Source organism: Parambassis ranga, chromosome 15, assembly GCF_900634625.1.
Source record: "Parambassis ranga chromosome 15, fParRan2.1, whole genome shotgun sequence".
NCBI classification, from domain to species: Eukaryota; Metazoa; Chordata; class Actinopteri; family Ambassidae; genus Parambassis; species Parambassis ranga.
Genome location: NC_041035.1, coordinates 7,779,508 through 7,805,757, shown reverse-complemented (window position 1 = coordinate 7,805,757; position 26,250 = coordinate 7,779,508). Strand labels below are relative to the sequence as shown.

Below are 26,250 nucleotides of genomic sequence, written 5' to 3'. Positions count from 1 at the left end.
AAGACAAGTACTCAGCTGAGGAGCAATGCATTACCCTGGTCTCCATTCTTGTCAGTAATAGCTTGTCAAAGCAGCCAGCTAACTGAAACTAAATAATGCCTTATACACAATTGGGCATTATCCGCTAGGCAAGCTAGCCTCTCACCACAGCTGCCCAAGGGCTAATGTCCAAATGAGATGGTTCATTTCAGCTCTCTGTCTCCCTTTCCCTCTTCCACTTTCACTTTTCTATGTTTATCTTCATGACCTTGTCCCTTTTCCCCCCGTGGAGGTAAAGGACAGCAGGGGAAGAAGCGGCAGAGAGAGGAGAGAGAAGATAAGGGGTGATGGCCGTGGCTGCTGGGGTTTTTGTGTGTGCTGGAGAGGGGCATTAAAGGAGGGAGAGAGAGAGAAAGAGAGACATACAAGGAGAGACAGGAAGCTTTAGGCCATAGAGCATAGACCAAGTAGCCTATTAAGTGATCTGATTGCTTTGCTGGAGAACCACACGGACCAAACACAAAATGGTTACTAATAATACATCTCCATTTGGCCTGACCCTACAAACAGATGCGCCTACACAAATACACATGCTCTTAAAAGAAGAGGGCACAAACTCTTATTCTAACAAGAGAGATCACTATCTTGTTTTATAATAATAATCCCGAACAACAGAAAAAAGAATACAAAAGAACACAAAGAAAAGTCTTTGTAAGCCAGAGACAGACTCTCCTGGTCCAGATCATGTCCTTAGGAGACAAGCAAACAACTGAATGTCACTTACTTTCAATTGATCAGCAAAGCGCTGTGCTGTGTACTCCTGCGTGTGTTTGCAGGAACAGAATGGGCTTAAATGACGGCCATTGATTAGTATTAGGCCTATGGCCCACTTAGGGCATGCCATGTGTTTTCATTCACACATATACAAACACACAGACACAATCATCATAAGTGGATTGTGAGCTGACACCGAAAATAACTGGACTAACAAAAGTACAGGGAGAAGTCGAACAGACTTATGGTTTTAAACAAACAACTACAACTAAGACGTTTTTTTCCTGGTATCCAAAATTCAACTTCTTTGCAGGTAGAGTGTCTCGCTCTCATCAGTAATGCTCTTTAATTGAAGTGGCCACACACTTTGCTAGTAGTTAGCTGGCAAATTACCTTTACTTATTTATTATTTGTAGATGGTAGCCACCATTAAACTGCATTAAAGTGATGACAGTAAAAAACAGAAATGATTTAAGATTATTAGATTATCAAAAATGTTGTTACCAGATTATCATATATTATGCCACAAATCTCCTCTTGATAGTACACCTTCATACAAAAAAGTCAAATGCTACTGAAGCTATATAGCAGAGTCATACAAAGACTTAGAGCACCCCCAACTGGGGGACAACACAAACAGAGACATAGAAGCACTTTACAGTTTGTGTAGTCACGTAAATGGGGGCTCTGGAGATACAGTAGTTCACACGTATTCAATGCTGTACTACTGTATGTATTCTTTCTCTCTCTATTTGTTTCTCTCGCTCTGTACTTAGGCACTTCACACCCATTATGTGTGTGCCATGAAGCTTATAGTGTTTGTGTAGTGTAGCTATAGCTGAGTAAATGTTTTCCCACACACAGTCTAAACAAAAGCCAGGTGACACACACACACACACACACACACACACATCCACAAACATACAGACGCACACCATGAAAGAGGTGCAATTAGAGCATCCTACTCCAATTAACCAGCTCTCTAAACAAATCCACATTAGGCCCTCCATTGTGGCTATGCTCGAGAACAGCCACTTGGGAAAGCAGCATAAAAGCTCCAACTGTATTCCTCCTCGAGGACACATGTGCATGTGTGTGTGTGTAGACTCATGGGGGTTACACACTGGCACAGAAGCTGGGCTGTTATGATTGTGGTTGAGATGGGAAGATTGTGCAATCACTGGTGGGTGGAGAGAGAGACAGAGAGGAAGGCAGAGAGGGAGGGAAGAAGCACAGAGGAGAGGGTGGAAAGCAATGAATCGGTGAGGCAAGATGTTACCAGCAGTACGAGAAAAATTGAACCTGTGACACTGGCACAGGAAACACCTTTTTACCAGTCACTGGAGAGTTCTTGTTTGCTCATAAAAACAAAAACAGGCTAGCTGTATTTGAAGTATGATATATTTTTAAATGTGCCCTTGCCACTGTCGCATTAACAAAAAAACTGTGGTAATAGTATTAATTTTATTTGCTTATTAACCAATCAATTTTGAATGTCTTTCCATACATGCCACAAAAAACACACAGGCAACCAAAATTTCACAGATTTTAGAAGGCAGAGGCTGATACACATTTTACAATAACCCTATATAAATATAATTTGCATGACATCACGGTGTAACTGCTGGACACTACAGGGTCTTACAAGTATGATTGGACCTCTCCATAACCAAAGCTCAGTGTCACCTGATGTCTCCCATACTTTCCTCTATTCTTCACTGCGTATGTGAGCGACAGCAAAGGAGAGAGTATATTTCAGCCTCAGTGGGCAGACACAAAGATCTGTGGCGCCATGGCCTGCTGTGGACACAGACAAAGTAGGAGAAAATTGTGTGTGCAAATGCCATGTGTAAATGAGAGACAGATTAAGAGAAAGAGAGACTGCATGAGAAAAAAGTCATCATTTTACTAAAATATATATTTGCATTGATGTGTAAAATATAAAACCAGTACAGATGTATTTTTTGTCACTCTCTTTTCTGCACAAAACAATTCTCTCCCACAACATCCATCAAGCCACAAAGCACAATAAAGCAGTTGGCAGTTATCATAGTCACAACAGTTTTAGTCTCTCCAGCTTGGAGCCCCAGAGAGATGCTACAGCTAGTTAATGATTAGGACAGTCTCTCAGGGGGGCACTTGAAAATCAGTTAACTTTCCCCTCAGACCCCCATTAGCGTCAACACCTACTTTAGCTTTAGCACAGTCTACTGGCAGTTAACGGCCCCTGTGGGGCTATTTAGTGAATCTCCAGATGGAGAGAGAGACTGACAGAACAAATGAGTGACTGTAGCAGTTTGTGCATTAAAGCTGTAGTCACAGTGAGTCACAAAGCAAGTTATTGGCTCTTTAGCTAAATAACAAACACATTAGCCATTTCAGCAAAGACGTGTTGACAGGTTGAAAGCTGACAAGCAGCAGTTGCCTGTCTCTGTTAGGGCGATTAGTGAATAAAAAAAATGTGTGGTTCCTGAAGGCTTGATTGACTTACTTAGAGTGACATATAAAAATGAGAGCTGTAAATCAACAGCTTGTAGTATTTTTTTAATGATAAAGATTACTTTAGTTTTCTCCAAGACGTCATCAAACAACTTTTTAACTTTTAACTTTGTGTTTAGATAGACAGATGTAATTATTATTGTAATTATTTATTATTACTTATACAATACAGATGTTTACTTAAGAAAAACAAAGAAAATGCTGCAGACACAATAGGTACTTTTCTTGCCTATTATTACATTTGCTGATCAAGTGAGCTTAATGCAATGAAACTCAACATAAAAGACACACAAATCTGTTTAAAACAGCAGAAATATTATATAGAAAGGCATTACATCTGGGGAAACCGATGCAAAGTGGGGTTACACTGTACAGACAAACTGAGTGTTTGGATTGGAGCCAAAGCCTATTCCCATATGGCTGTGCAGCCATTTACAATAGCTGTTCCACTCCTCACTAACACACTAATCACATTAATCATCTATTTGTTTTAAAACATCATTAGGGACGTTCACACACAGACTTGCACATGCATAAACAAAGACATGCATACTCATGCCTTTCCAAGTACCCAGTGGTGCACTTGACGGGTACAAGAGGGAGGAGAGCCAAATTAACTACCATACACTAACAACTTAGCTCACTAATGGAGGCATACAGCACATGTGTTTGTTCATACATTCATAACACACTGACAAAGTAAACATGGATAATTAGAAAACACAAAAATGGCAAAGATATTCTGTATTGGTCTGGTAGATCAGCATGTAAAACTACTGTATGTATATATGACATTAAGTAAGTAGTAGTATTACTGATCATGACTGCAGCATATGCAGTATGTAAAAGATTGTATACTCTAAGCAGCCCGGAAGTCTGCATTAAGAAATGCATTCGATACAATTATCAGGAAAAAGAACATGAAAGGATTATAGCTTTCAATTCAGCATTATTCCTGAATGTATTATTATAAAACATAAAGATTTAAAAAAAATAAATAAAATAGAAAGGTTCCCAAGAGACCAGAGAGACTTTGTCTACGCATGTTTTAACAGAATCTTGTCTATATTTTAATTATTTAAAAGACAGCTGTATGAAATAAGGCTAAAACAAAAAGGGGCAAAAAAAATAGGAGAGTTTGCATTGGTGATACCTGGTGGCATGACATTCTGACTGTTAATCACAACTCAATGATATATGTTCTCTTCTTCCACACTCTGTCACTGTGTGTGTGTGTTACATGTTTGGAGGGGGCCAGAGTATGCTGAGCTTAGGCACCATGGGTAGGAGGGGCATATAGGGGTTGGGTGACTTAAATGGAGAAAAATCCAATAATTGTATCCGTCCAGAGGGAGGGTGAGCTTTTAGGGAGGGGAACGACCTGTTATTACTCTTTCTTTTTTTTTCTCTTTCATTTTATCGCCTAACTCTAGGGTGAGGGGGTAGCCTAAGAAAAGGAGGGAACAAAGTGGAGAGACATGCGGGTTACAGGCTGAGCTTGCTGTTAAAGTATGTCCTTGTAATTAGCTGAGTATTAGCTGTGGTGACAATGCAGGAGCACTGGGCAGGGAAGCACCCTTTAACGCTCTACTCATTTCCTGAACTTAATCCCCACCGCTTACTGGTAATAGTGCACAAGTGCACACGCATCTGGACACACACATAAACTCTCAGCCATGCACAAATTCACATAATCAACTGCTGCCTATAATGGGAAAGGACTCAGCAGCCCACCTTCAATCCTCATTGTGATCAAAGTCAAAATGAAGGTTTACGACGGGGAACTTGCATGTGCATATACATTCATGTGTGCATCTGCATATTAGCATCAAGTTGGGCCTAGATGTAATGTGGCAGCTCTTTATTTCTTGTGTGCCAAGAAGCTTCTAACACCCAACAGTACTTCGGGCAAGTCCCTGCTTCGTGTTTCCTCCAGTGAACGGATGGAGGAGACAAGGCTACACAAGCAAAAATCAATTACTTTCAATTAAGTCAACCGGCAACTCTTTCAGTGTGCCCTCAAGCCACTCAAGTCTTGCTTACAATACCTTCAACCCCCTCTCCGACGTCACCAAGTGACACACACTACATGCACATTAGCGTACACACTTTAAAAGCCACATCCACTTACTGCGCAACTGTCTTTTTGTGTTCTGTGGTTAAATTATAGACCTAGAAACAATTACTATGGCAATGGCGAAAATAGAACAGTTGGAGCATTTGAGTTATTTTTTTAATCCATCTGTATATTTGCCATTTGACATGAGGTGCAAGAAGATTATATTATTTCAATAACTTCAAAATGTGAGCCTTCGTGGTTACATTTTTCATATATACTTAAAACATCGTTTTTTTAACTAATTATGAAATAATACAGTCTAAATGTGTTTTACAGCCAATAAAATGTCTTTTTTCTCAAAACTTATTTCGTCAGTTGACTCTAATCAAATCATACAGTGAACTGAAAGTAAACTGACGTGCATTTATTGTTACAATGTACAAGCGGAATTTAGAAAGAAAGGAATAAATTGCTGGCAAAGGAGCAATTAACAGCTCTGTGGAATATGAGAGACAATGAGAATATGAGCATGCACCAATTGTGTCACATTGTAAAGAAGCCTGAGCTGTATTCTCGTCTCACATTGACTTTTGTTCCATTAGCTGAAATCAAAATCATAAGAGACACCTGAGCTCAGTCCAAAGCGCACCAGTGGAGAACCAGTTCTATAGAGAGCATGTCATAAACAGCACAGAGGGGGACCGCAAACCTTGTCATTGACACAACAGTCTGTGTGTGCGAGTGTGTGTGTGCGCGAGTGTCTGTACGTGTGCGCGTGTGTGCCTGCCAGCTCCCAGTCTAGCGCTATTGTCTAACAAGGTCTAATTAGCACTATGGCACAATGAATTAGCATAATTATGCAAACAGGGCTCCGCTAAAGGCCTGGCACAAGGGGAGGCTACGGGGGGCACCTATTACAGCACACACACATACACATGCGTTCAAATGCGCACACACAGAGTCACTAAGAACACTTAGACACTAGTACACTAGATTAAACACGCATACATGACCAGGACAGATACTCCAGATACGAGAAAAATGCACACGCCTGTCCAACACTTTAACAAAGAGAACATGATTCTGTCAGGTACAGTTGTGAATGGCAATTTTGATAGGATGGCTGATACCACTCTTCTTTACAAACAGTAAACAAAGATAGTCCCCATGCTACCACAAACATCTAATACACACAGACAAAATGATTTGCCCTCCCTTTCGCACATTCAAACACTCAGGACTTATAGTATTTACCAGCAGGGTGACAGGTGAAGTCTGTGGGAGATAATAGGGACAACTGAGAGGCTGAAAGGCTAGTACCCATTCAGACAATGACAGCTGTAAGAAGGCTCTAAGGCTTTACTAGGACGCCTTGCTTTAAATTACACACACAAATACACTGTATTTTTATTGCTTCAGGATGGAAAATGAGTTACACTTCCAGTAGATGCATTTATAATCTAAACCATAATAACATTGTCCTAAACCTAAAACTTACACTAGGCTCCTAAAAGTCCCATGATTTCCATTGTGTGTTGTTCTTGACATTTACAGCTTAGAGCCACACTAAATATTCAACAAATACACAAAGTTTCTATGTGTGTGTGTGCATTTGTCTTTCTCCAGGACCTTTGCCTGAAACATGAACCAAACAGGTAGCCCCTCAGCCCAACATGCTCTACCTAAGCCCTCTCAATCACATACACTCATGCATTTTGTGATGCATTCTTAGTCACCCAGCCCCAAGGGGCCTTTATTGTGTCCTAGAATCCTGACCCTTAGCAGGAAACAAGCACTGCTAAACCCCCAACTGATGCCTACACAAAGCTTTCTCACAATTACAAGCCCCTGCTGTCAACTAAAGAATCGGGAGGATCGGAAGTTCAGAGTTCAAATAGTTCAGAGTGATCAAGTCCGGTCTGAAAACGGCCGACTCATTCACACATAACGAGTTACAAAAGTTACTACAGCTTCATGGCCTGTGGGTGACCAACAGAGGGGGTGCTTTTAACCTGATACTGAGAAGGCTAAAACACGTGAGCCTAATGTCACCTGGCAGATGTGTATGCACTATAAGACACCTGGAGATCTCCAGGAAGAGTCCTTCTGGGTCTAGAACCATGGTCCAAAACAAAGACCTTCTACTAAATGCATAGAATTAGTAGAAGAAGTAATAAAAGCCTTCATTTACAGATCCAGCCTCCATTATATTCTGACCATATTTAATTTATTTAAAAGAAATAAAATGCATCTCCAACTTGGTTTCGTAATAGGTCTTGTGTTCTAACAATAGGAAGTCGCCTCTAACACACACTCCCAAAGTCTTCATTGACATGTCTTTTCTGCCCGTCTGGTCTTAAAATGAAACCATTGACTCTGCCTTATCTTCACCTCAAGAAACAACATATTGTTCACGTACGTGCACAGTAGTGGGATCAACACAATAGCCAGGAGAGAGGGTCATGCTGAGAGGGGGTAGCAATTTTAAGCTGAGTCCACACATTTTGGAAGCAGTGGGATAATCCGGCCAGGCTTTTTAGCCTGCTATTCAAGAGGACAAGAACCCCTAGGATTTGGGCTTGTCCACACCTCAGGGGTAGGGGATTATCAAGACAGCAGGAAAGGTGGAGTGGGTGTGATGCTGGGTGACATGAATATGTGTTAGCGCCATAGCAGTACATTATCAGTGAGCATTTGGCCTCACTGGTCCATCTTTGCATAGATAAATCCATATATCTGTGTATTTAGAAGGGTCTCTCTCTAACTCCCACCTCCAAAAATACACCTCTGAGCTCTGACAGGGTCACCTCTGGGCCTTTCAGAGCCTCCTCTCAACCAATCCTAATTGATCTCACGCATTACTAGTCCTAAACATGGGACGGAGAACAGGAGGGAGATGGCTGCCCCATTGTTTGAGGAGAGAGGTCCCCTTGCTAGTGGCTCTCCATTCTTTACACACACACACACACGTTCCACCTCTGGCATTCCCACCCACTACTCCCCCTTGTCTTCTCTCCCCTCCTCTGTTCCCTCATCTCCGGCTGTGCTAATCCACTGGCCAAGTCAGGAACTCAGTTACCCATCTGGCCAAGCATGACTCCAGCTGGGATGACAGAGGGTTGAAGGAGTGGAAGGAAGAAAAAGGGGGAATGGTGACAGGGATAAATTCAGAAAGAAAAATGTGGCCAAATGAGGAATGCTCTGAATAATAGTTACTACGTTAAACTTCCTGAAGGATGATAATGAAGAAGAGACTGTATGAGGTTCCTAAAAAGCGCAGAGAGCAAAGCAAACTGGAGAGGGACAAGGCAGAAACATCATGACCACTTCATTTTTACTCTCTAAAAAATCAAGCATTGATCATCTCTTTGTAGAGAAAAGGGATCACCCATTCTAGCAGGTTTGAATGAAAGCTGCCATAAGATCACGTCATGTCTCATATACTTTGATTCCAGGGTGAAATCAAGTAGCTCCAAGCCATGATGTTCACCTCTGACCTTGACCATCTGGCTGGGTAACGATAAGCTGCAACCTTTCCTTTCACCTTTACATGCCTTTGAAGGTGGGCCCGTGCAGCAGTAACGACAACACTAAACACAAAGGCCACTTTCAGACATAGGATACATAATATTACTGACCTTATCAGAGGATGAAGTGTCAGGTAGAGCTGCAGCACATGTGCAATATTGTACAGACAGACAAGATTAAAAAGTGTTTTGAACCTCCTGATGAGCCTGCCCCTGCTTCTCCGTCAACCCTGACCTCATATTCCCACAGCCCCAACATGCAGACTGCCTTTCTTTCATTAAAACCCCTGCCCAAGTCAGACAAAAACATTAAAAGGTTTCCAGAAGCGAGATCACGTTATCACTATGTGAACATGTCACTGTAGTTCCTTCTGATCTAATGGTGCTATTCTTAATAAAGTTAATTCAGGACAGATTTCCTTAAAGGTGGTAAAGCTATATTTTATGATATATGAGTCACTACTACAGGCAAGTATTTCACATTTTTAGACAAAATCTGTACTATTACATGTACATAATTACATGACAATTTAATTTTGAAAAAGCATTCATGGATTGTACATACCAACCAGCAGGTTTGTTTAGGTATGATATCTAAAGGACTAAATTAATATTACAGTAATTCATAAATGTATTAAGAAAATAAGACTGACTTTTACAAACCAGAAGTGAACTTAGTCAAGTGCAATGCTTAAAAACCACTTCACAGAATGAAGGTCAGTGTCAAAGCGCTGTATATCAAGTGATGCTGCTCCACTCCATATCATAGAGCATGTGCAAATAGCCAATTGAGTCATGTTCTTTACTTTCTCCAAAACCACTCATCACTGTCGACTGGAGCAATAAGAAAACCGCAAAACACTTTTCCTCTAAAGGACATCTGAAGGTAGTTGGGAGGAATGAGTACATGATAAACTGCTGTAAAAGGCACACAAGAGACACACTCCCATTCAAAGAGATGGAATCAAACCACCTACATCAAACCGTCAATCAAACACTAACAGCACACAGCGTGAGGTTAACCTGAACTTGTACTGTGTGTGCATGTGTGTGTCAAGAATAAAAGCCAGAGAGCAGTATGGGTAAAATGAACACTACTGTGAACACAATGCATGTTTAAATAAACACAAACACAAGTGAGATAAAATATTCACTTACAGACATTGCCAGTGTTGTCAAAGCTGTTGAGCACTTCAGTAACTTGTAGAGGCCCCAGGTTATCTCTGAGAGATACAAAGATAATTCAGATCATTTAATGACTTTTTAGTGGTAATATAAACACATTTTTACTGTTCATATGCTGGAACAAGATTATATTCAACAACAAGAAATCTTTGCTACTATTTCCTAAAATCTCAAACAATCAAAAGTCAAAAGTCAAGATTTGACTTACAGCTATATTCATAAATCTTAAAACCTGAAATTACTGAGTTACAGAGGAGTGATTTTACAACCTTTGTTAGCCAGGAGGCATAATAATAATAATAATAATAATATTAAATTTTTATTTGTAGTGTAATTTACATATGGCACCAATTCATAAAGTGCAAAAAAGTATTACTATATGTTGCAATACTTTTCAAATAGTTCCAAAATCAGGTTGAAGTTATATTTATGTTTAAATATGTTTAATATATATTATTTCCGCCCCCATACACAAGACATGTATCCTCTGCTGTAATTTAGAATTTTTACTCATAATCTAATGTTCTCTGCTGTGCGGTGCATAGCTGCTGTGCTTTGTCAGCATGCAACAACAGCTTTTGGTGCATCTAATCAAGTGTGTTTACCTGAGTAAGGCACTATACTCAGGAAAGTAGACACTTCTGTACTCCACCCACTGGCCATCTGAGGTATCACTTCGGTCTTGTACCACAAGGTTTTGCCTTCTGAAAAGGTCAAATGTGGCAAACCTGCGAACAGACACCTTATTGACCTCTGGACTTTCTACCTGCTTTTGACGCAACACCTAGAAGAGAAATAAAGAGGGAGTAAACGAATTTCAGTGTCCCCAAAATACCACATCCAGTTCTTTCCATGTTGTCCTGTTTGGGTCATTTTCTTTTTCAGACAACCAACCAGAGGTATAAGTTAAAGTCTGTGTTGTAAAGTGGTATATGCCATGTTTGTTTAGACAGCACACAAACAATTAATTTTAAGCTAACAACATGCATGTACACCCCAACTATTCAAAAAAACGTACAGGAAGGTTGAGCTATTTCCTTTTTAGGTAGTTGTTGCAGTATGTTTAGTGCAATGACAAACCCAAGCCCATAAAAAAAAAGAGTTCATGACTATATCAGGAGGTTGAAGTGTAAAATGGAGACTGCATGATGGCCCCTTTGCAGGGAGCTTTTCGTGTCCGCTCACTGAAGGGTCTGTTGTGTCCATCTATGGTAAAATCTTACAGCCCTATGTACTGCTACTGCTCCTATGTGTGTAAGAGGTCCTTGGCCATTTACATTATATTCTAGTTTAGGTGGTGAAAACTACTGTGAAGCTGCAAGCTTATAATGTAAAATTAAATAAAGTATCAGACACAACTGGAAGATAAAGACATTTAGATTAATGTTGCAGGCTAAAAATGTACATTAGACTGGCTCTTGTACTGCACACAATAAAGAAAACAACATGTGACAGCAAATACAACAGCTCCTTTACAAGCATGGACACATATGAGAAATGTTATACTAGGTACATTAACTGAATAGCAGCGTTCTTGCCAAATCAGGAGAAACGACTGGTTACTATTCGGTCCCATTAATCATCCATTACTATTGTATAATAACTGTTATGAGGATACTAACCGATGTACGTTTTTGAAAACGTTTCAACATCCTAAATGTTGAACCTAAATGAGATTTCTGTGCTTGCTTTCGAGGCGGTACCTGTTTCAGTAGAGTCCACCTGGCTCGGGCGACATCAGTAGTAGCATAAGTCCCAACCTGGGACGTGTGGGAATTAGCTGCGCAGGTGTCTTCATTAATATCATCCCTCAAAGCCGAAGCCGGCTCCCTCTTTTCTGCACTACCGGCGCAGTCAGTCTCCATTTTGTATTATTCTGGTGTAGATACGTCTGTAAACAAATGTCCTGGCTGTAGAGCCGTCACAGTTATCGGTACAAATATGATAATACAAAAATAAGGTTTCTTTCAAAAACTACACTACCACAAAAACCATCGCAGATGTGACTTGACTGTTATCACCTGTTACACCCACAATGGAAGCATGCTACTTCCGTACACTTTTACAGATTTAGACAAAATAGTAGATTATCGAAACTGTCGGACTCCACTGTCTGTTACAACTGTCTACAGCGAGTTGTCGAGTTCGATTACTCCAGTCTGCATTTTCTTGTTACGTCATTCAGCGGGCTTTGTTTAGGAAATCATGCACGTGTATAGAAAACACTTGCTGACAACGTTTTATTGTTTCATAAGGGAGAATAGTTTATTTGTAACAAGATGGCAGGTGTTTCAGCATAAATTAGGGCATGTAGTTTTCATCTGAGATGCATTTTCTGTCCTGAATGTGTCTGACACGATTTGGAAGACCTGGAGGAGCTGTTAGCTGCCTAATTTCAAGTAAACATCCATGTTTACCCGATAAATCCCTGTCATGGCCGTTCTGTCGCCTCTGCTGCGTTCATCTGCTCGTCTCTTCACACCATGTCGGTTACATTTCTGGGAGCTGCCAGTGTGCAAACGGATAACATGGCTCGTGTTGTCCGCCCAACCCTGTTACACGTCGGTAAGGGTGTTCGGTTAAAGTTCCTGTTTTTACTCACCTTAGTCTTGGTGTAGAATTACTGACTGGCAAGCTATCTTTTTGATCACGTCAAGTCATCCATTATTCAAAACGGTGTCTCTACACCGAGCTGACAAAACTTGTCTTGTACCAGGCGTAGGGTAGAAACTGGACTCCCCTGAGATAAAGATTGTTATCTTGGCAAACGCCTGCACATTATTTTGTATTCTTTGTGTTGTTGTGCCTGGTTTGATTATAAATCAATCATATTTTCTCATTACTACATGTTATTCACTTTACCACTCTCCTAGCTGTTATACCATAAAAACAAATATGTCACGTCATAATTTGATTTTTATTGTTAATATTAGAATAATAATTTTATTATCTTTATTTCAGGACACTTCCGTCTCCACAGTTGATCAGCTCAGCTCTGGACTTGAGAGGTACAAAGACTTACAGGAGTTTTTCAGCAGGAGACTGAAGGCAACATACCGCAGGTTCTCAAATACACCTGATCACTCGGTGGTAAGGCTTTAGGTTGGATCATTTCATTATGGTGTTATTTCTTCGGTGCAAGTTTCATATCTTTCATTGCGAACAGAACCAATATTTACATTTGAGTAAAAGGTTTGCATTTCTGTGCGGGATAAGGACATTATTCAAAAGTTCAGTGTGGCCTTCTTTCTCTTGTCACAGATCTTTGGACATCACCATGTGTATTTCATTGAAGATGATGTCATCTATAGAATGGACAAGAGACACAGTAAGCAGTGAACATGAATGTAGTACTCAAGGTTCTATCAGAGGCAGGATCAACCTTTTAAGAACTGCTACAAAAAAGAGATTACAGAAGTTGATTTGCCAAGACCTCTAATATAAGCCTGCTCCCTGTGTGAGACTTTTTATGCTGTCTATTATTAGGAATACTAACTTTTCAACTTTTGTGAATGACTCTGTTTTTCTCTCTCGGTTTGTAGGTGAGAAGAAGCCTGAGCAGGTGTTAAATCTAGGACAATTCTCTGGAGGCGTGGAGGAGGTTGGACTGAACAATGAAAAGAGGAAGCAGAAAATTCAGTGGATAGTCCAAAGAATCCGTCTGTCCCCACAGGAGAAGCATCTTGCTGCTACACTAAAATGTCATCCCATGGAGGAGCTGAGGTGAATCAGTTAATCATACAGCATGGCATGGCAGCATTGTTTTTCTGAAGTTGAATTTTACTTGCTCATTTAATAAGTTTTTGATACAATAAACCAGATGTGTGGTTGTGAGGCTTGGACAAAGAAACCTTCCTCCGCATCCCCAACATATCATAATGACACTAGAGAAAGTCTTCGGCTTTGGTAAATTTTAAATAATTTTCAGTGATATGTGAACTGGCTAAAATGAAAAGTGAAATGTTGTATATTTCTTTGTGCACGATTAAAGAGTGGGCCACAGATGATGTCCTGTTTTACACAACTCTGGACGGCCTAAGTTCCAGCACAGTGTTTCGTCTGGATCTGACCTCCAGTGGAAGCAAGATAACCCCTGTGTATAGGGAAACACAGCCCGAGTAAGTCTAATGTAGCATGTTAGCTAGCTCTGCAGCTACCCTGTCTCTTAATAGAAACCCCACCCTTTCTGCAGCATGTTTGTGGAGGTTGCCCTGTCCAGAGACCGGCAGATCCTGACCATCAACTGCAACAGCAGGACCAGCTCAGAAGTGCTGCTCAGTGATTTAACAACATCCCATTTAGAGCCTTTTGTCGTTCAGCCACGCCAGTGGGACCTCCTGTATCACGTGGAGCACTGGAGAAAGTGGCTAATTATACTGGCCAATACAGGACCAGGGCAAGACTATCAGGTAGGGTTTTATACAAAGCATATTACTGTCATTTAGGTTTATCTTCCCATAAATACAGAATGAAAAGTGTGCTCACAGTGATAACTGCATGCGATGACCTGCAACGGCAAAAATTCCTACAGTATTTCACTCATATAGGCAGACTGGTCCACATCTGATACTGTATGTGTAAATAATCTTTTAAAACTGCAAAATGTAACATTATTTACATAGTGAAGCTAAAATACAAACATTTCTGTTCTCTGTCCATCTGCTCCTCACTAGGTGGTGCAGGCCCCTCTCTCAGAGCCATCCCTTGCCTCATGGGTCTCTTTGTTTACCCCTGGCCCGGGCACCGCTGTCAAAGACATGGAAATAGTTGGAGATTATTGCATTTTAGTTGCAAGATCTCCAGTCAATGACCTTATCCTGATTGTTGTCCCCCTGACCCATCCCAAAGAATCATATATTGTACAGGTTAGTCAAATCTTTTTTGTTGTTTTTTAATGTGGATATATTTCAGTTTTATTTTTTCATCTTTTCTCCTACACTCACATTCCAGCTCCCTTCCTGGGCTTGTGCCATTGAAACCAAGAAACCAGGCTTGGCAGACCAACAAAATGAGATAGAACTCCTCATCTCATCCCCCGTCCACCCACCAGTGTCATACTGTCTGTCCCCAAAGAACGGACTCCTTTTATCAGGCACTGCGTCTTCCTCAGAGTATCAAGACGATTATATCACCACACGCTTGGAGGCCTGCAGCCAAGTGAGAACACTCGACATTTCAGACACATGCACGCATACTGAAACAATATCAATGGGGAGGGAATGTATTTTGTGTTAAGAGTCCATCAGCTGGTTTTGTACTTGACCACCACAGAGTCATAAAAACTAGCCTCTCTGCCTGTGCTTTGTAGGATGGTACCTTAGTGCCAGTGACACTGTTTCATGCAGTTCCAGTGGAAGGTCTGAGACATACGCCACTGCTGGTCCATGTCTATGGCGCTTATGGCAGAGATATTAACATGGACTTCTGCCCAGAGAAAAGACTGCTATTGGAGCAGGGCTGGGCTCTGGCCTACTGCCACATTAGGTAATGTGTTGCCTCTGATGGTATCAGTATCAATTTCTGACAACTGCTTACTACTGATCGTGAAGCTGAAGTGTCAATGAATTGGATTGAATGTGCTTTTTGCTTCTCAACTCTGTAGAGGTGGAGGAGAACGCGGACTTTCATGGCAAAGGCAAGCCCGTGTGGAAGGGAAGCAGAGAGGAGTGGAGGATGCCCATGCTTGTCTCCAACACCTTTTCTCTTTAGGAGTCTCTTCTCCTTCACTCACTGCCCTCACAGCCTGCAGTGCTGGAGGTGTGCCAGTGGGAGCTCTGTGCAACAGACACGCACACATGGTGCGGGCTGTCACACTGCAGGTAAGATGATAAAGCTTTGGAGGCTTGTGTGTCTACTTTTTTGAATGTGTAGCTTTCATTTCAATATTAGAGACTGTGTTATTTAGTGTCACTTGAATACTAGCTGACTTGTACACATCATCCAAAGCTATCTTTTCTGTGTTCAGGCTCCATTCCTGGATGTCCTGGGAACCATGGAGGATCCCAACCTGCCTCTGACTTTGGAAGATAGAGATGAATGGGGGGATCCAGTGGGCAATCCAAAACACAGGCATATCATCAGCTCCTATTGTCCACTTCACAACATTACTCCTCAGGTATGGAGAGGAAAACAGATTGAAATAAGTTATTTGGGTGGTATGGTGCTTTAGTCACACACAACCTTTAGTTAAGCATAATAATTAGGTCATTCATTTATGTGTGACAGTGTTATCCATCAATGCTGCTGACAGCCTACAGTGGTGACGCCAGGGTCCCTTTGACAGGAGTGCTCAAATACACCAAACAGCTAAAGAAAGCTGTTCACACACACTTCAGCATGAAGCCAAAGTCAGGTAACTCCACACACAAACTCACAAACAAACAAACTACAGCTTATTCACTTGTCGAATGTGTATATGCTTAGCAGTCATGGTTATCGGGTACAAATGTGTGTTTGAATACATCTTTCTGCCAGTGCGTGTGTGCATTCCAGACTGGATTTCCCACTTTCTTTAAGGTGTCATTTCTGCACCATCTGAGGTTTAAATAGCTCAGGGTCATCTCCCAATAGTAGTGTCAGTGTACATGTCTGGAGAGGCAACCATAACAGATGCATTGCTGTCTGTCTGGGGAAGTGCTAACAGCATTTGAACTTCATGACCAAAGTATAACATAGGTCACCTTGCAGTAAAGTGTGTATGTGTGTGTGTGTGTCAGCTAATTGCCCTCATTCCCCCCCAGACAGGCTCTTTCCCCCTCTCACTTATAATCTTCCTTCACCATGTTGGTGGTACTCCTTATTTACACCCCTTTCTCTCTTCCTGTTTCAAATGCACGCATTATCTCCCTCACTCACCCTCTCTCACACTTTCTGTTTTCTGTGCATATATACCAGGCAGCTTAAGTGTCTATGTGTGTGTGTGTATAAATATCTCCCTAATCTGACTCTCTCTGTTCTCCAGAGTCTTTGATAAAGTGCTGATGGCATAGACACATCCAAGCGGGTGGGCAGGCCTATTAGCATGGTAAAGAGATAGTGTATCAGAGCAAGAGATTAGACGGCACAGACTGGGAGCTGTCAAGGTCAAGACCGCACTTGTGAAACAGTCCGTACCACAGAGACAGGGAGCAGGGGATAATAAGGAGGGAGGGTGCAATATCAGAGGGGAGGAGAAAAGGGAAGCAGAGAAACTAAGGACACAATAAGATAAGAGAAATATTTTCTGCCTTTATTATATCACTACCTTTTGTCTTCCTCTTTTTTTAGAGTCTGAACAAGAACCTAATATAGTTTTGAATATCCAACCTGGAGCAAATCACCACGGACCAGAAGACTTTGAGTCAATCCTGGAGGAGGTCGTACATTTTTCTGTTAGAACCATTTTACTTGTTTACATTTGTCATTTGGATTCATTTAAGTGAGGTGTGTATGATATGTAGTCTGTATTCCTACAGGAGAACTGTAGATAGGGCTGACCATTCCTTGCCATTGTTGTCACTACTCTTGTTAGCTTCTCATACAACCCCACTCTGCTTAACTCCTTTTCACTTGGAGCTGTATCTAACCATGTGTTTTTGAGACATCCAGTTTCAGTAGAGGTGAAATCTATTCTGTTAATCATACCATTGTACTGGTGTGGTCACAATAAACACCTGAAGTTTTAGTTTAGTAGTTGAGTTTATGACTACAAACTGAGAAATATCTGTATTTTCTTTTGTATGCAGAAAGCCCTCGAGCTTGCATTTCTATACACAGAGCTGGGTCTGGATCGTCCTCGCCGTCCACGTAAGAGGAAGAGGTAGCCAGTGTCTCCAGAAGCGTTCAGGTATGGAAATGATCTAAATATTAATGATCAGTGAAAGCAAAGACATTAACAGTATGTACATATGTGTAATTTGCTCTTTTTTATTAAGTGACACCTTTTCTTATAGAGAAGACACCAAAGAGGAATCTTACTGATTCAATAGCTTCTGTGATACTATTGTCCAGTAATATTAGCATTTATAGAGAATGTCAACGGCCTCAAGATAACAGGCCTTCTCAGAGACGTAGCACTCTCTGGGATGATTGAGATTATACCGAGTGTGGGTGGAGTACTGAATCACCAAACCCTCTCCTGCTTCTGTGTGGATTTTAGACTTCTGAAACACCTTGCCATCATTGACTGGATTTGTGCTCATTAGCACCTTCAGTTGGTCTGGCAACTCATGAACAGAGGACAGATCTGTGATTGCCGATTCTTTGCCAAAGTTAAGCACCATTAGGTAAGCGCTGTGAAATCCATCAAGCTCTCTGAGGTAGGAGAAGACATTGACATCTGCATGGATGTAGCAGAACCATCCACGGTGAAGTGGGAGCTCTGTCTGACGCAGGGTGTTCAGAAAACGGTACTGAGCCAGCACAGAATGTTCATCCTTCTTCTGGACCTAGAATAAAAGAGTGAGTGGGAGATCCATTATATGAAGTGAGAAAAGTATGAACAAATACTGGTTTGAGGTGACTACACTTAGAAAACATGTACCTCCACATTGAAGCTTTCATAATTAGGGTGTACAGGCAGCCAGGTGGTGTTGGTTTTGTTGTTGAAGCCTGCATTCATGTCACCACTCCACTGCATTGGAGATCGTTGTGGGTCACGACTGGCACTCTGCGAATCATTTGATTTATTAGGTGAAACAAAATGAAACATGTCCATTCAAATCCACAATGAACCGTGTGTGTGTATGTTACTGTGTATGTTTCTCTTCTCATTGTCAATGTATTCTATTTCTATCTTGAAAATGCCGTCTAATAAATCCTGTTGTGTTTTATGAATCTACTGCGAGTGAGTATTTAAATGAGCAGTACTGACCGAGTTGTATTTGCCAGCCGGGTCCTGTATCTGACTGTCAGTGACGTTTATGTTCTCCATGCCGATCTCCTCCCCATAGTACGTGGTGGGCGTACCCGGAAGGGTCAGCAGCAGCATGTTGATTACACGAATATAGGTCTGACCAGAACTGGTGGCAATTCGGGGCTTGTCATGGTTCCCAACCTGATCACAGCAGAGGTAGGAGAGTTCCAAGTCAACATGGAGAGGTGAATGAGATAAGTTAAGGAAGAAAAAGGCAGGCTGAAATGGATGGGGTTTGGATCAGAAAAGAAAAGGCTGAAAGTATAAACAAAGGGATACAAGATGGAAGACGGAGCAAAACTGTTGACCCTCACAGAGAAAGGATGTACATTTCAGCAGCAGCATAAACAAGAGAAACAATGAGTGAGGTACTGACAGTGACGCAGCACTGATCAGTGACTATGTTCCTACAGAACTAGTACAGTTAATTAGTACATGTATTTGAAGGGTCACCACATTTTTTGACTTACCACCCAGTTGGCCCATTGTCCTCTGGGCATGTTGGACATCCAGAGGTGGACCAAATGTTGTGCCCACAAGCCACTGGTGTTCTGAGGCAGGTCCAGCAGGTAGAAGTTAAAGGGGAAGTCGCTTTCTTTAACCAGCGGGGTGCCATAGTACATCATGGTCTTATACACCTCGTGGTAATCGTATGACTCTGTCACCATGAACCTGCATTATCAAATTACACCAAAACAACATGGCTGATTAAAATACATGACACACGTAGAATGATAATTACACAAAGTTCAGATTATATAGGTATGTATTGATTTAGCAGCCACACCTGTATCTGCCTGGCTCACGGCTGTATGTGTCCATCTCTGCCCTCCATTCCCTGAGCAGGTCATGCAGGCCTAGCTGACTGGTGGTGTAGTCATGGTAGAGGTCCCACTCTGAAGTCACAGACTCCTGGTAAGACACATGTAGGAGGTAATGTTGCTTTTTTATTGAATTTCTGGCTGAATTTCTTGGATTCATTATATGTAATAGGTTGAAGGAGTTCAGCAGTGCTGCTGAACTCCTTCAGGTTTGTCTGTAAATGTGTTCCTTTGTCAGGTCAGTCACAGGCCAGGCAGGTGGAAAGTGAAGCAGCAACCAGATACGCAGAGACTAGAGGCCAAGTGGCAACTCACATTGGGTTCATTATCAAGAGGTAATGTTATACGCGAGGACTGAAGTTGTTTTTTTTAAATAGTTTTAAAAAACACAATAGAAGAAAAAAATGCTGGGCCTACAACACTGAACACTCTGTAAGGGATATAACACTCAAATCTGGCAAACCACTAAGCTGATGTGGTGCCATACCAGTGAACTATTCATGCTTTAATGTGCATGTTGGTTTGACCTTACCACTGAAGCCATAACAATAACACAGCACAGTTAAATCTGACTGACTCAGATTCAAGGCTGTGGTAAAAATTCCAGTATCCCCATAAACACATATCACTGCCTCTTTATTGTATGACAGCATCTGCCAAACAATACCCAGCATTACTTCAACATTAGGAGTACATGTTATGTTGAGGTGTAATGCCAAAGCAGTGGGTCTATAGTAAGTAAAGGAGTCAGTCCCAGTATTATAGTATTACCCTGCAGTGGTAAGTAAATCTCACTGACTCACTAATCCACCAAAATATGCTTCTTCTGTGCTAATCTTTCGTCTGTGAGAAATAACCCCGGCCACTGTGGAACAAAAACTCTTTCTCAGTGAGCTTAATAACCCTTCCAGGTCTAAGGGTGTTTTTGGGGACTTTCCTTGTCTGGCATTCTTTGTGTATTACTGCTCATTAAATAGTCATCTTGTAATCCACAATCAAGTAATATACATGTTTTTTTTTCAGGACAACATGGGCTATAGTGCTGTTATATGACTGTAATAAAAATTCTAGCAAAAAAAATAATGCGAAAAATAAACTTCATACCTATCTATTGAAAAAACACAGAAAAAAGTGCCAATCGCTCCATTGATTTTGCTGCCACTGTTACAGGTCTGCCTCACAGCTGGGCTGTCAGCTACTCTAGGAATACTCTGTGTGTCATTTGAGCTTTTTTTTCTTGATACAAGGCCTTGTGTAGACTGCTGATGGGCTGAGGTGTGAACTTAGGCCTTTCTGATAAAGGGAGGGGGGGCTGGGGTGTGAAGGTAACACAGTGGGGGGGGGGGGGGTGATGCAGCTGGGACACTTTTCTGTATAAAATCAATGTAAAAAACACAAATAAGTATAACAAATTACTTATTTACACATTATTTTTACTTCATTTCTTATTGTCACTATAAATGTTTATCACTTTTCAGCTGGTTCCAGATGCTCCAGGTAATCCAGCTGTTCATTTGTGAATGTGCGCTGTAAATGTGTCTTGTGTCACTGCAATATTTGTGTGACAAAAGTTGAAAAATGAAGCTGCGCTACATGAAAGAAGCTCTGTTTACCGGAATGTCTTCGATGTTCGACTTTCGTTGCTATGCTCGAACCCTTTGAATTCCAAGAACTGTATAAATGATTAATTATGCCTCATGGACAGTGGACTTGGGTGTAATTGTGTTTGTTCCATCAGCAAAACTGAAGAGTAGATCTTGCCTAAGTCTGGACTCTAGCATGTCACATGATGCTACAATATGTTACTGCAGAGATCTTTAACAACACTGAACTTTGAGCAGCAGAAAGGTAGTTTTCAGGCCTGATGAATCTCTTCAAAGGGCAAATGAGGTTCTGCTTCAACCTCAGTAATTAAACATCAACACATGAGGATAAATGTGTTTGACATACACTTGCTCTGTCAGTTGATATTATTCCACCATAAAAAATAGACCGGCGTTACCATTTTTGGATGCCATGTGGAGTCCATGAGAGGTCAAACAGCTGCCTGTTACAAGCATGGCCAGTTTTAGCTGAACCGAACAGAACAAAGTGAGGTCAGATGTTGTGACGTGCGAAGATGTAACACTCACTGGTGGTTTGTTTGGATCCACTTGTGGTTCGTCCCTCAAATGTTCAGCTTCCAGGATGTGCTTCACTGCATCCATCCGGAAACCATCCACACCTTTACCCAACCAGAAGTGAATGATATCCTGAAATGATCAAAAAAGGTGTATTCAACATCACTGAGGACACACATTTTATTATGCGTGTCACTGAAATGGTTTCAGAAATGAGTCAGTCGCTGAGGTAACGTCTGTGCTTAAGCTATCTTACAATTATCTCTTGGTGGACATGTGGGTTTCTGAGGTTCAGGTCTGGTTGCTCCTTGAGGAACTGGTGCAGGTAACATTGCCCCCTGACTTCATCATATGTCCATGATGAGTTCCCAAACACACTCACCTGGGAGGCAGGAGGGACACGAATTCAGTCTGATCAGTGTATTCAGAAAAAAAATATCATTTGTAACAAGCCAACAAGCACCAACCCAGTTATTGGGCCTGGGTGCAGTTGCATTGCAGTCAGTCCAGACGTAGTAATCCTTGTAGTGAGGATCTCTGGTCCGGCTTAGGTTGAACCAGCGATGTCGGTCGCTGGTGTGATTGGGAATGAAATCCATGATCAGCTTTAAACCTGGTGGAAACAAAGGAAACAGAGTTGCTTCCACTTGGCAAATCCTTACAAACACATGGAAGCTGAAAACACACACCTTTGTTGTGCATTTCAGCCAGAAGTTCTTCAAAGTCCTGCATGGTTCCAAAGAGCGGGTCAATGTCCCGGAAATCCTCCACATCGTAGCCAAAGTCCTTCATAGGAGAGCGGTAGAAAGGACTGATCCACACAGACTTGATGTTCAGGTACTCAAAGTGATGCAGCTGCTCCTGAATCCCTGCCACATCAGTGTTTACGTGCATTAGGCTCAAATATATAAGCTTTAATGCAGTTTTATAATCTCATTCAAACTGTTTATTTATTGTACAGCATACTATTCATTAGTTTTAATTTAAATTAAAAAGTAATATGTGCCAATAAACCAGAATAGTATATATATATATATATATATATTTACAATAAAAGCACTAAAATATATTATAAAAGGATAACTACATGACTTTGTTATGGCTGTAAGTAAATTATTAACTTTCATTTTTATTGAAGCCATAACCCACAAAATCTTGATCAACAGGTTGCAAAACAGGTATCAACTTTATGAATCAATGCCTGCATTTAAAGTTCAATCTGAAAATGAAAAAAATAAAAAAGTAGTAAAAGTATCCTGTGTTATTTTTGCTTAAGTGTGGAACCCACATGTTAATTAAAGTTAAATTCTGAAACTATCATCGTGCAAAATTTAAATGAACTTTGCATCATATAATAAGCCACAGTACTTATTTTGGTACAGCATTGATTACTTCCACGGTTGATTGCGTTGTTACAGCTGTGATAGGACTCCTGCCCCCTGATGTTATCAGACACGCCGCAGTCATGGACATCATACCTTTCAGATCTCCGACTCCATCCCCGTTGGAGTCCTTGAAGGACCGGGGGTAGACCTGGTACACCGGAGAGGTCTGCCACCAGCTCAGGCACCTCGGAGACAGCGCGATCACCGCGATGGTGACCGCCACCAGCGCCAGAGTGCAGCACACCGTCAGCCAGAACAGGATCTCTCGGGGCACTCGGTACTTGGCCTGAGAGGAGTACAGCAGCAACACCTCTTTGGGCATTCCAGCGTACGGCTGGACCTGTGTGTACTCCAGCTCCTCCTCTTCCTCGGGGTCCAGCTTCACCGCTGTAGAGTCCTGCTTCTCTCCGAAGTCGGTGCTGATGGTCTCGGCTGTGGCTACACCGCCGTCTGTGTCCTGATATCCCGGGTTTCTGGTGCACTCTCCCAGCTCCATGCTGCCGGACTCCTTTTTAAACAACTTCATGGGGGACGCTCTGAGAACAGACCGCGCTGCTGCCGCGTTCCTTCAGGAGACTGAGCGACTCGAGGAGCTCACAAGTAATCTGACTGCTGTGGGGGGGTCATAGTGCGAACAGCAGGCTCGCCCCTCTCTCTAACACACACACACACAGTGGAACTGGTTACATATTAGCACTTCCTGCAGAAATGTTTGCTAACGGGCTGTGGATTAATTTTGCGCTGCATTCAAGTTTCAACTACTGTACTGTACTTGTAACTTGTAAATTATTATTTTATTACTTTTAAAGATGAGTCTTGTGCAACACCGTGCGCGCGCACACACACACAAAGAAACATTTACAATGTTCACCAAGTCCTGGAACTAAAACAGAGGACACCAGTCCAAACAACTTGTTCCATAGTATTGCCTTACATCAACAGACCCGCTTGATTCTGAAGCAGAAGGATACGTCACAAAAAAAAAATCTGACAGCCTTAAAACTTAAAACCATGTTTTATTGATGTTTATGTTCACTGTATGGTCTGTAAACATCACAATAGCATACTGGGAAATGAGCACAGACAGAAAAGATGGTGATACTCTCTATTCAAAGGTTTAGGTTAGTTCATCCCGTCTTCAAGAAAGAGCATTTTAGTAAAAGCCTGCAATAAATAAAAACAAATATGTCCGTTTTAACAGTGTGTGTGTGTATGAAGCGTGACCAGAGACAGGTAACTGAGAGTTCTCCATTTCATTTCCATCCTAAAAAGCAACACACAAGGAATGTAAAGTCCATCGATCGCTGCATTTCCTATTTCTCACCTCCCGGCTTTACTGTTACTTTTACCCAGAATAACTGAGGGTCTCCAGGAGAAAATGTGCTTTGTAAAATTCTTTACTTAACATCTCAGCAAAATCATAGCACCAAGCCAGATTACTCAGGCATCAACAAACCTCCAAAGTGTGTGAAGTCTTCCTATGCCGTCCTGGTATTTAATTAAGTATATATAATTTTATTTTTTTCAAAAAACAAAAAGGAAGCCAAGACAGCTTTTTGTGTCATTAAATGACCGATGAGGAGAGAGTGTGATGCTGCAGTGTTGCTTGTAATCAGTCCATGCAGTGAAATCAGTGTTAGAGTAATGATGAATTACATTCAGAAAAATAAAACATTTCTCCCTCCTTTAATTCCTCTCCTGGCCCAGTGTCTGATATAGCTTAAACATAAACCTAAACTGAAGACTGCTCAGTGTGGGGAAACCTTATACAATGTTAGAAAGTCAAACAACAATGTGAATGGCTTCGGAACAATATCCAATGTTAGCAGGTTTTTTAAAAAAAAGATTTTAAATGGCAAGTGAAAGTTTAGCTCTATATCAAATAGTCATACTTTTCCTGTGACCTGCAGTGCCATTTATTATATGGATTGTGAGCAAGTTTTTGAAATATCAAAATTTTCTTGAGCATCTAGGACATTGGTATTGATTCAGTTGTATTTTGTGCCACTTGGAAACCACAGGTAGAGTAGCAACATTGATATTATATGCTGAAGATACACTGAAGAGAACCAAGAAATCCCTAGAGCCAATACATTTCAAACAGACAAACAGCACTGGAGGCCATGAGAACATGAGTATTTGAGGTCAAGCAACAGTTTGGATCTATGTAAATAAAAACTTGTGTTACATAAGTGACCCTTCCTATCTAACACTGTGGTCCTCCATACTGAGCATGCCTACCTCCCCCCCCCCCCCCCCCCACGCCACCCTCACAAACCCAGCATATCTCACACACAAATTAACACTCCTCGCTCAATCACAAAACATGCACCAATACACCCCCCACCCCCACCCACTACACCCAACACAAAAAAATGAGTCATCGCACAACTGCAAAAGAACTACACATTCAAGTACCTAGTTGTCATATGGCACCAAGAGCAAGTGTACCACAAAAAACAGCAAACTGTTATGCCTGGTTTCTTTCAATACTGCCACTTTAGAAAGCAATTTACCTTGAATGATTGAAAGTAAAGTGTATATTTCAGTTTTAGAGCATATTTTGAATCCATCAAAAGTGTGTATCCACTTTGGTGGTGAGCGTATTTGCTTCAAAAAGAGGTTATGTCTGACAAATGTTTGTTTCTAAAAGTTTTCCAAGTGCTTGTGTTGGCAGAAATTAAGCAGACTCCTGGTCAGTACAGACTCCAACCACTAACTGTCCTGTGCCTTACAGGCAAAGTCTTATGAAGGTAGATGTGGAAAAAGCAATTTCAGTGAATTCAACCCACGTTTCCTCCTCTGCCCTCAGTGTCTCCTGCTTTAGTTCATACCGTCAGCAGACATTTGTCAAACAAAAGCCTGCTTCTCTCACATTATGCTGCACATCCGTTTCATGCTCCCCTTGTTATCTTTCTCAAATTGTAACAGGACACAGCTACAGTACTCAAGACGTTTTAAAGAAAAGTAAATAACTGAATTTTTTCTTCCTTTTTTATACACAGGAT

At 41.4% G+C, this 26,250-nt stretch overlaps 3 protein-coding genes across 3 annotated transcripts in view; 1 reads left to right on the top strand and 2 right to left on the bottom strand.

Annotated features, from left to right (window-relative positions):
* camkmt (calmodulin-lysine N-methyltransferase) overlaps window positions 1-12,055 on the bottom strand; it is an 81,293-nt gene extending 69,238 nt beyond the window's left edge. Inside the window, exons 1-4 of the mRNA XM_028423289.1 lie at window positions 12,007-12,055; window positions 11,727-11,914; window positions 10,629-10,807; window positions 9,997-10,061 (exon numbers count right to left, since the gene is read on the bottom strand). Coding sequence (XP_028279090.1) covers window positions 9,997-10,061; window positions 10,629-10,807; window positions 11,727-11,888 — 406 coding nt within the window. The 5' untranslated portion in view covers window positions 11,889-11,914; window positions 12,007-12,055. The remainder of the gene's footprint in view (window positions 1-9,996; window positions 10,062-10,628; window positions 10,808-11,726; window positions 11,915-12,006) is intronic.
* Window positions 12,056-12,222: 167 nt separating this feature from the next.
* prepl (prolyl endopeptidase like) lies at window positions 12,223-18,837 on the top strand. The gene is made up of 16 exons (XM_028423765.1): window positions 12,223-12,588; window positions 12,985-13,113; window positions 13,285-13,351; window positions 13,566-13,746; window positions 13,844-13,929; window positions 14,015-14,141; window positions 14,216-14,432; window positions 14,697-14,888; window positions 14,974-15,180; window positions 15,332-15,507; window positions 15,626-15,842; window positions 15,989-16,138; window positions 16,249-16,375; window positions 17,290-17,378; window positions 17,748-17,848; window positions 18,161-18,837. The coding sequence occupies exons 1-15, from the start codon at window positions 12,457-12,459 to the stop codon at window positions 17,823-17,825; spliced, it is 2,175 nt and encodes a 724-aa protein (XP_028279566.1). The 5' UTR covers window positions 12,223-12,456; the 3' UTR covers window positions 17,826-17,848; window positions 18,161-18,837.
* slc3a1 (solute carrier family 3 member 1) lies at window positions 17,833-24,000 on the bottom strand. Its single transcript, XM_028423767.1, has 10 exons — window positions 23,336-24,000; window positions 22,547-22,726; window positions 22,325-22,470; window positions 22,114-22,239; window positions 21,870-21,989; window positions 19,704-19,828; window positions 19,387-19,588; window positions 18,875-19,057; window positions 18,545-18,670; window positions 17,833-18,449 (listed from the first exon to the last, which is right to left on the bottom strand). Exons 1-10 carry the CDS (start codon window positions 23,766-23,768, stop codon window positions 18,018-18,020), a joined length of 2,073 nt encoding a protein of 690 aa, XP_028279568.1. The 5' UTR covers window positions 23,769-24,000; the 3' UTR covers window positions 17,833-18,017.
* Between the last annotated feature and the right edge of the window lie 2,250 nt (window positions 24,001-26,250).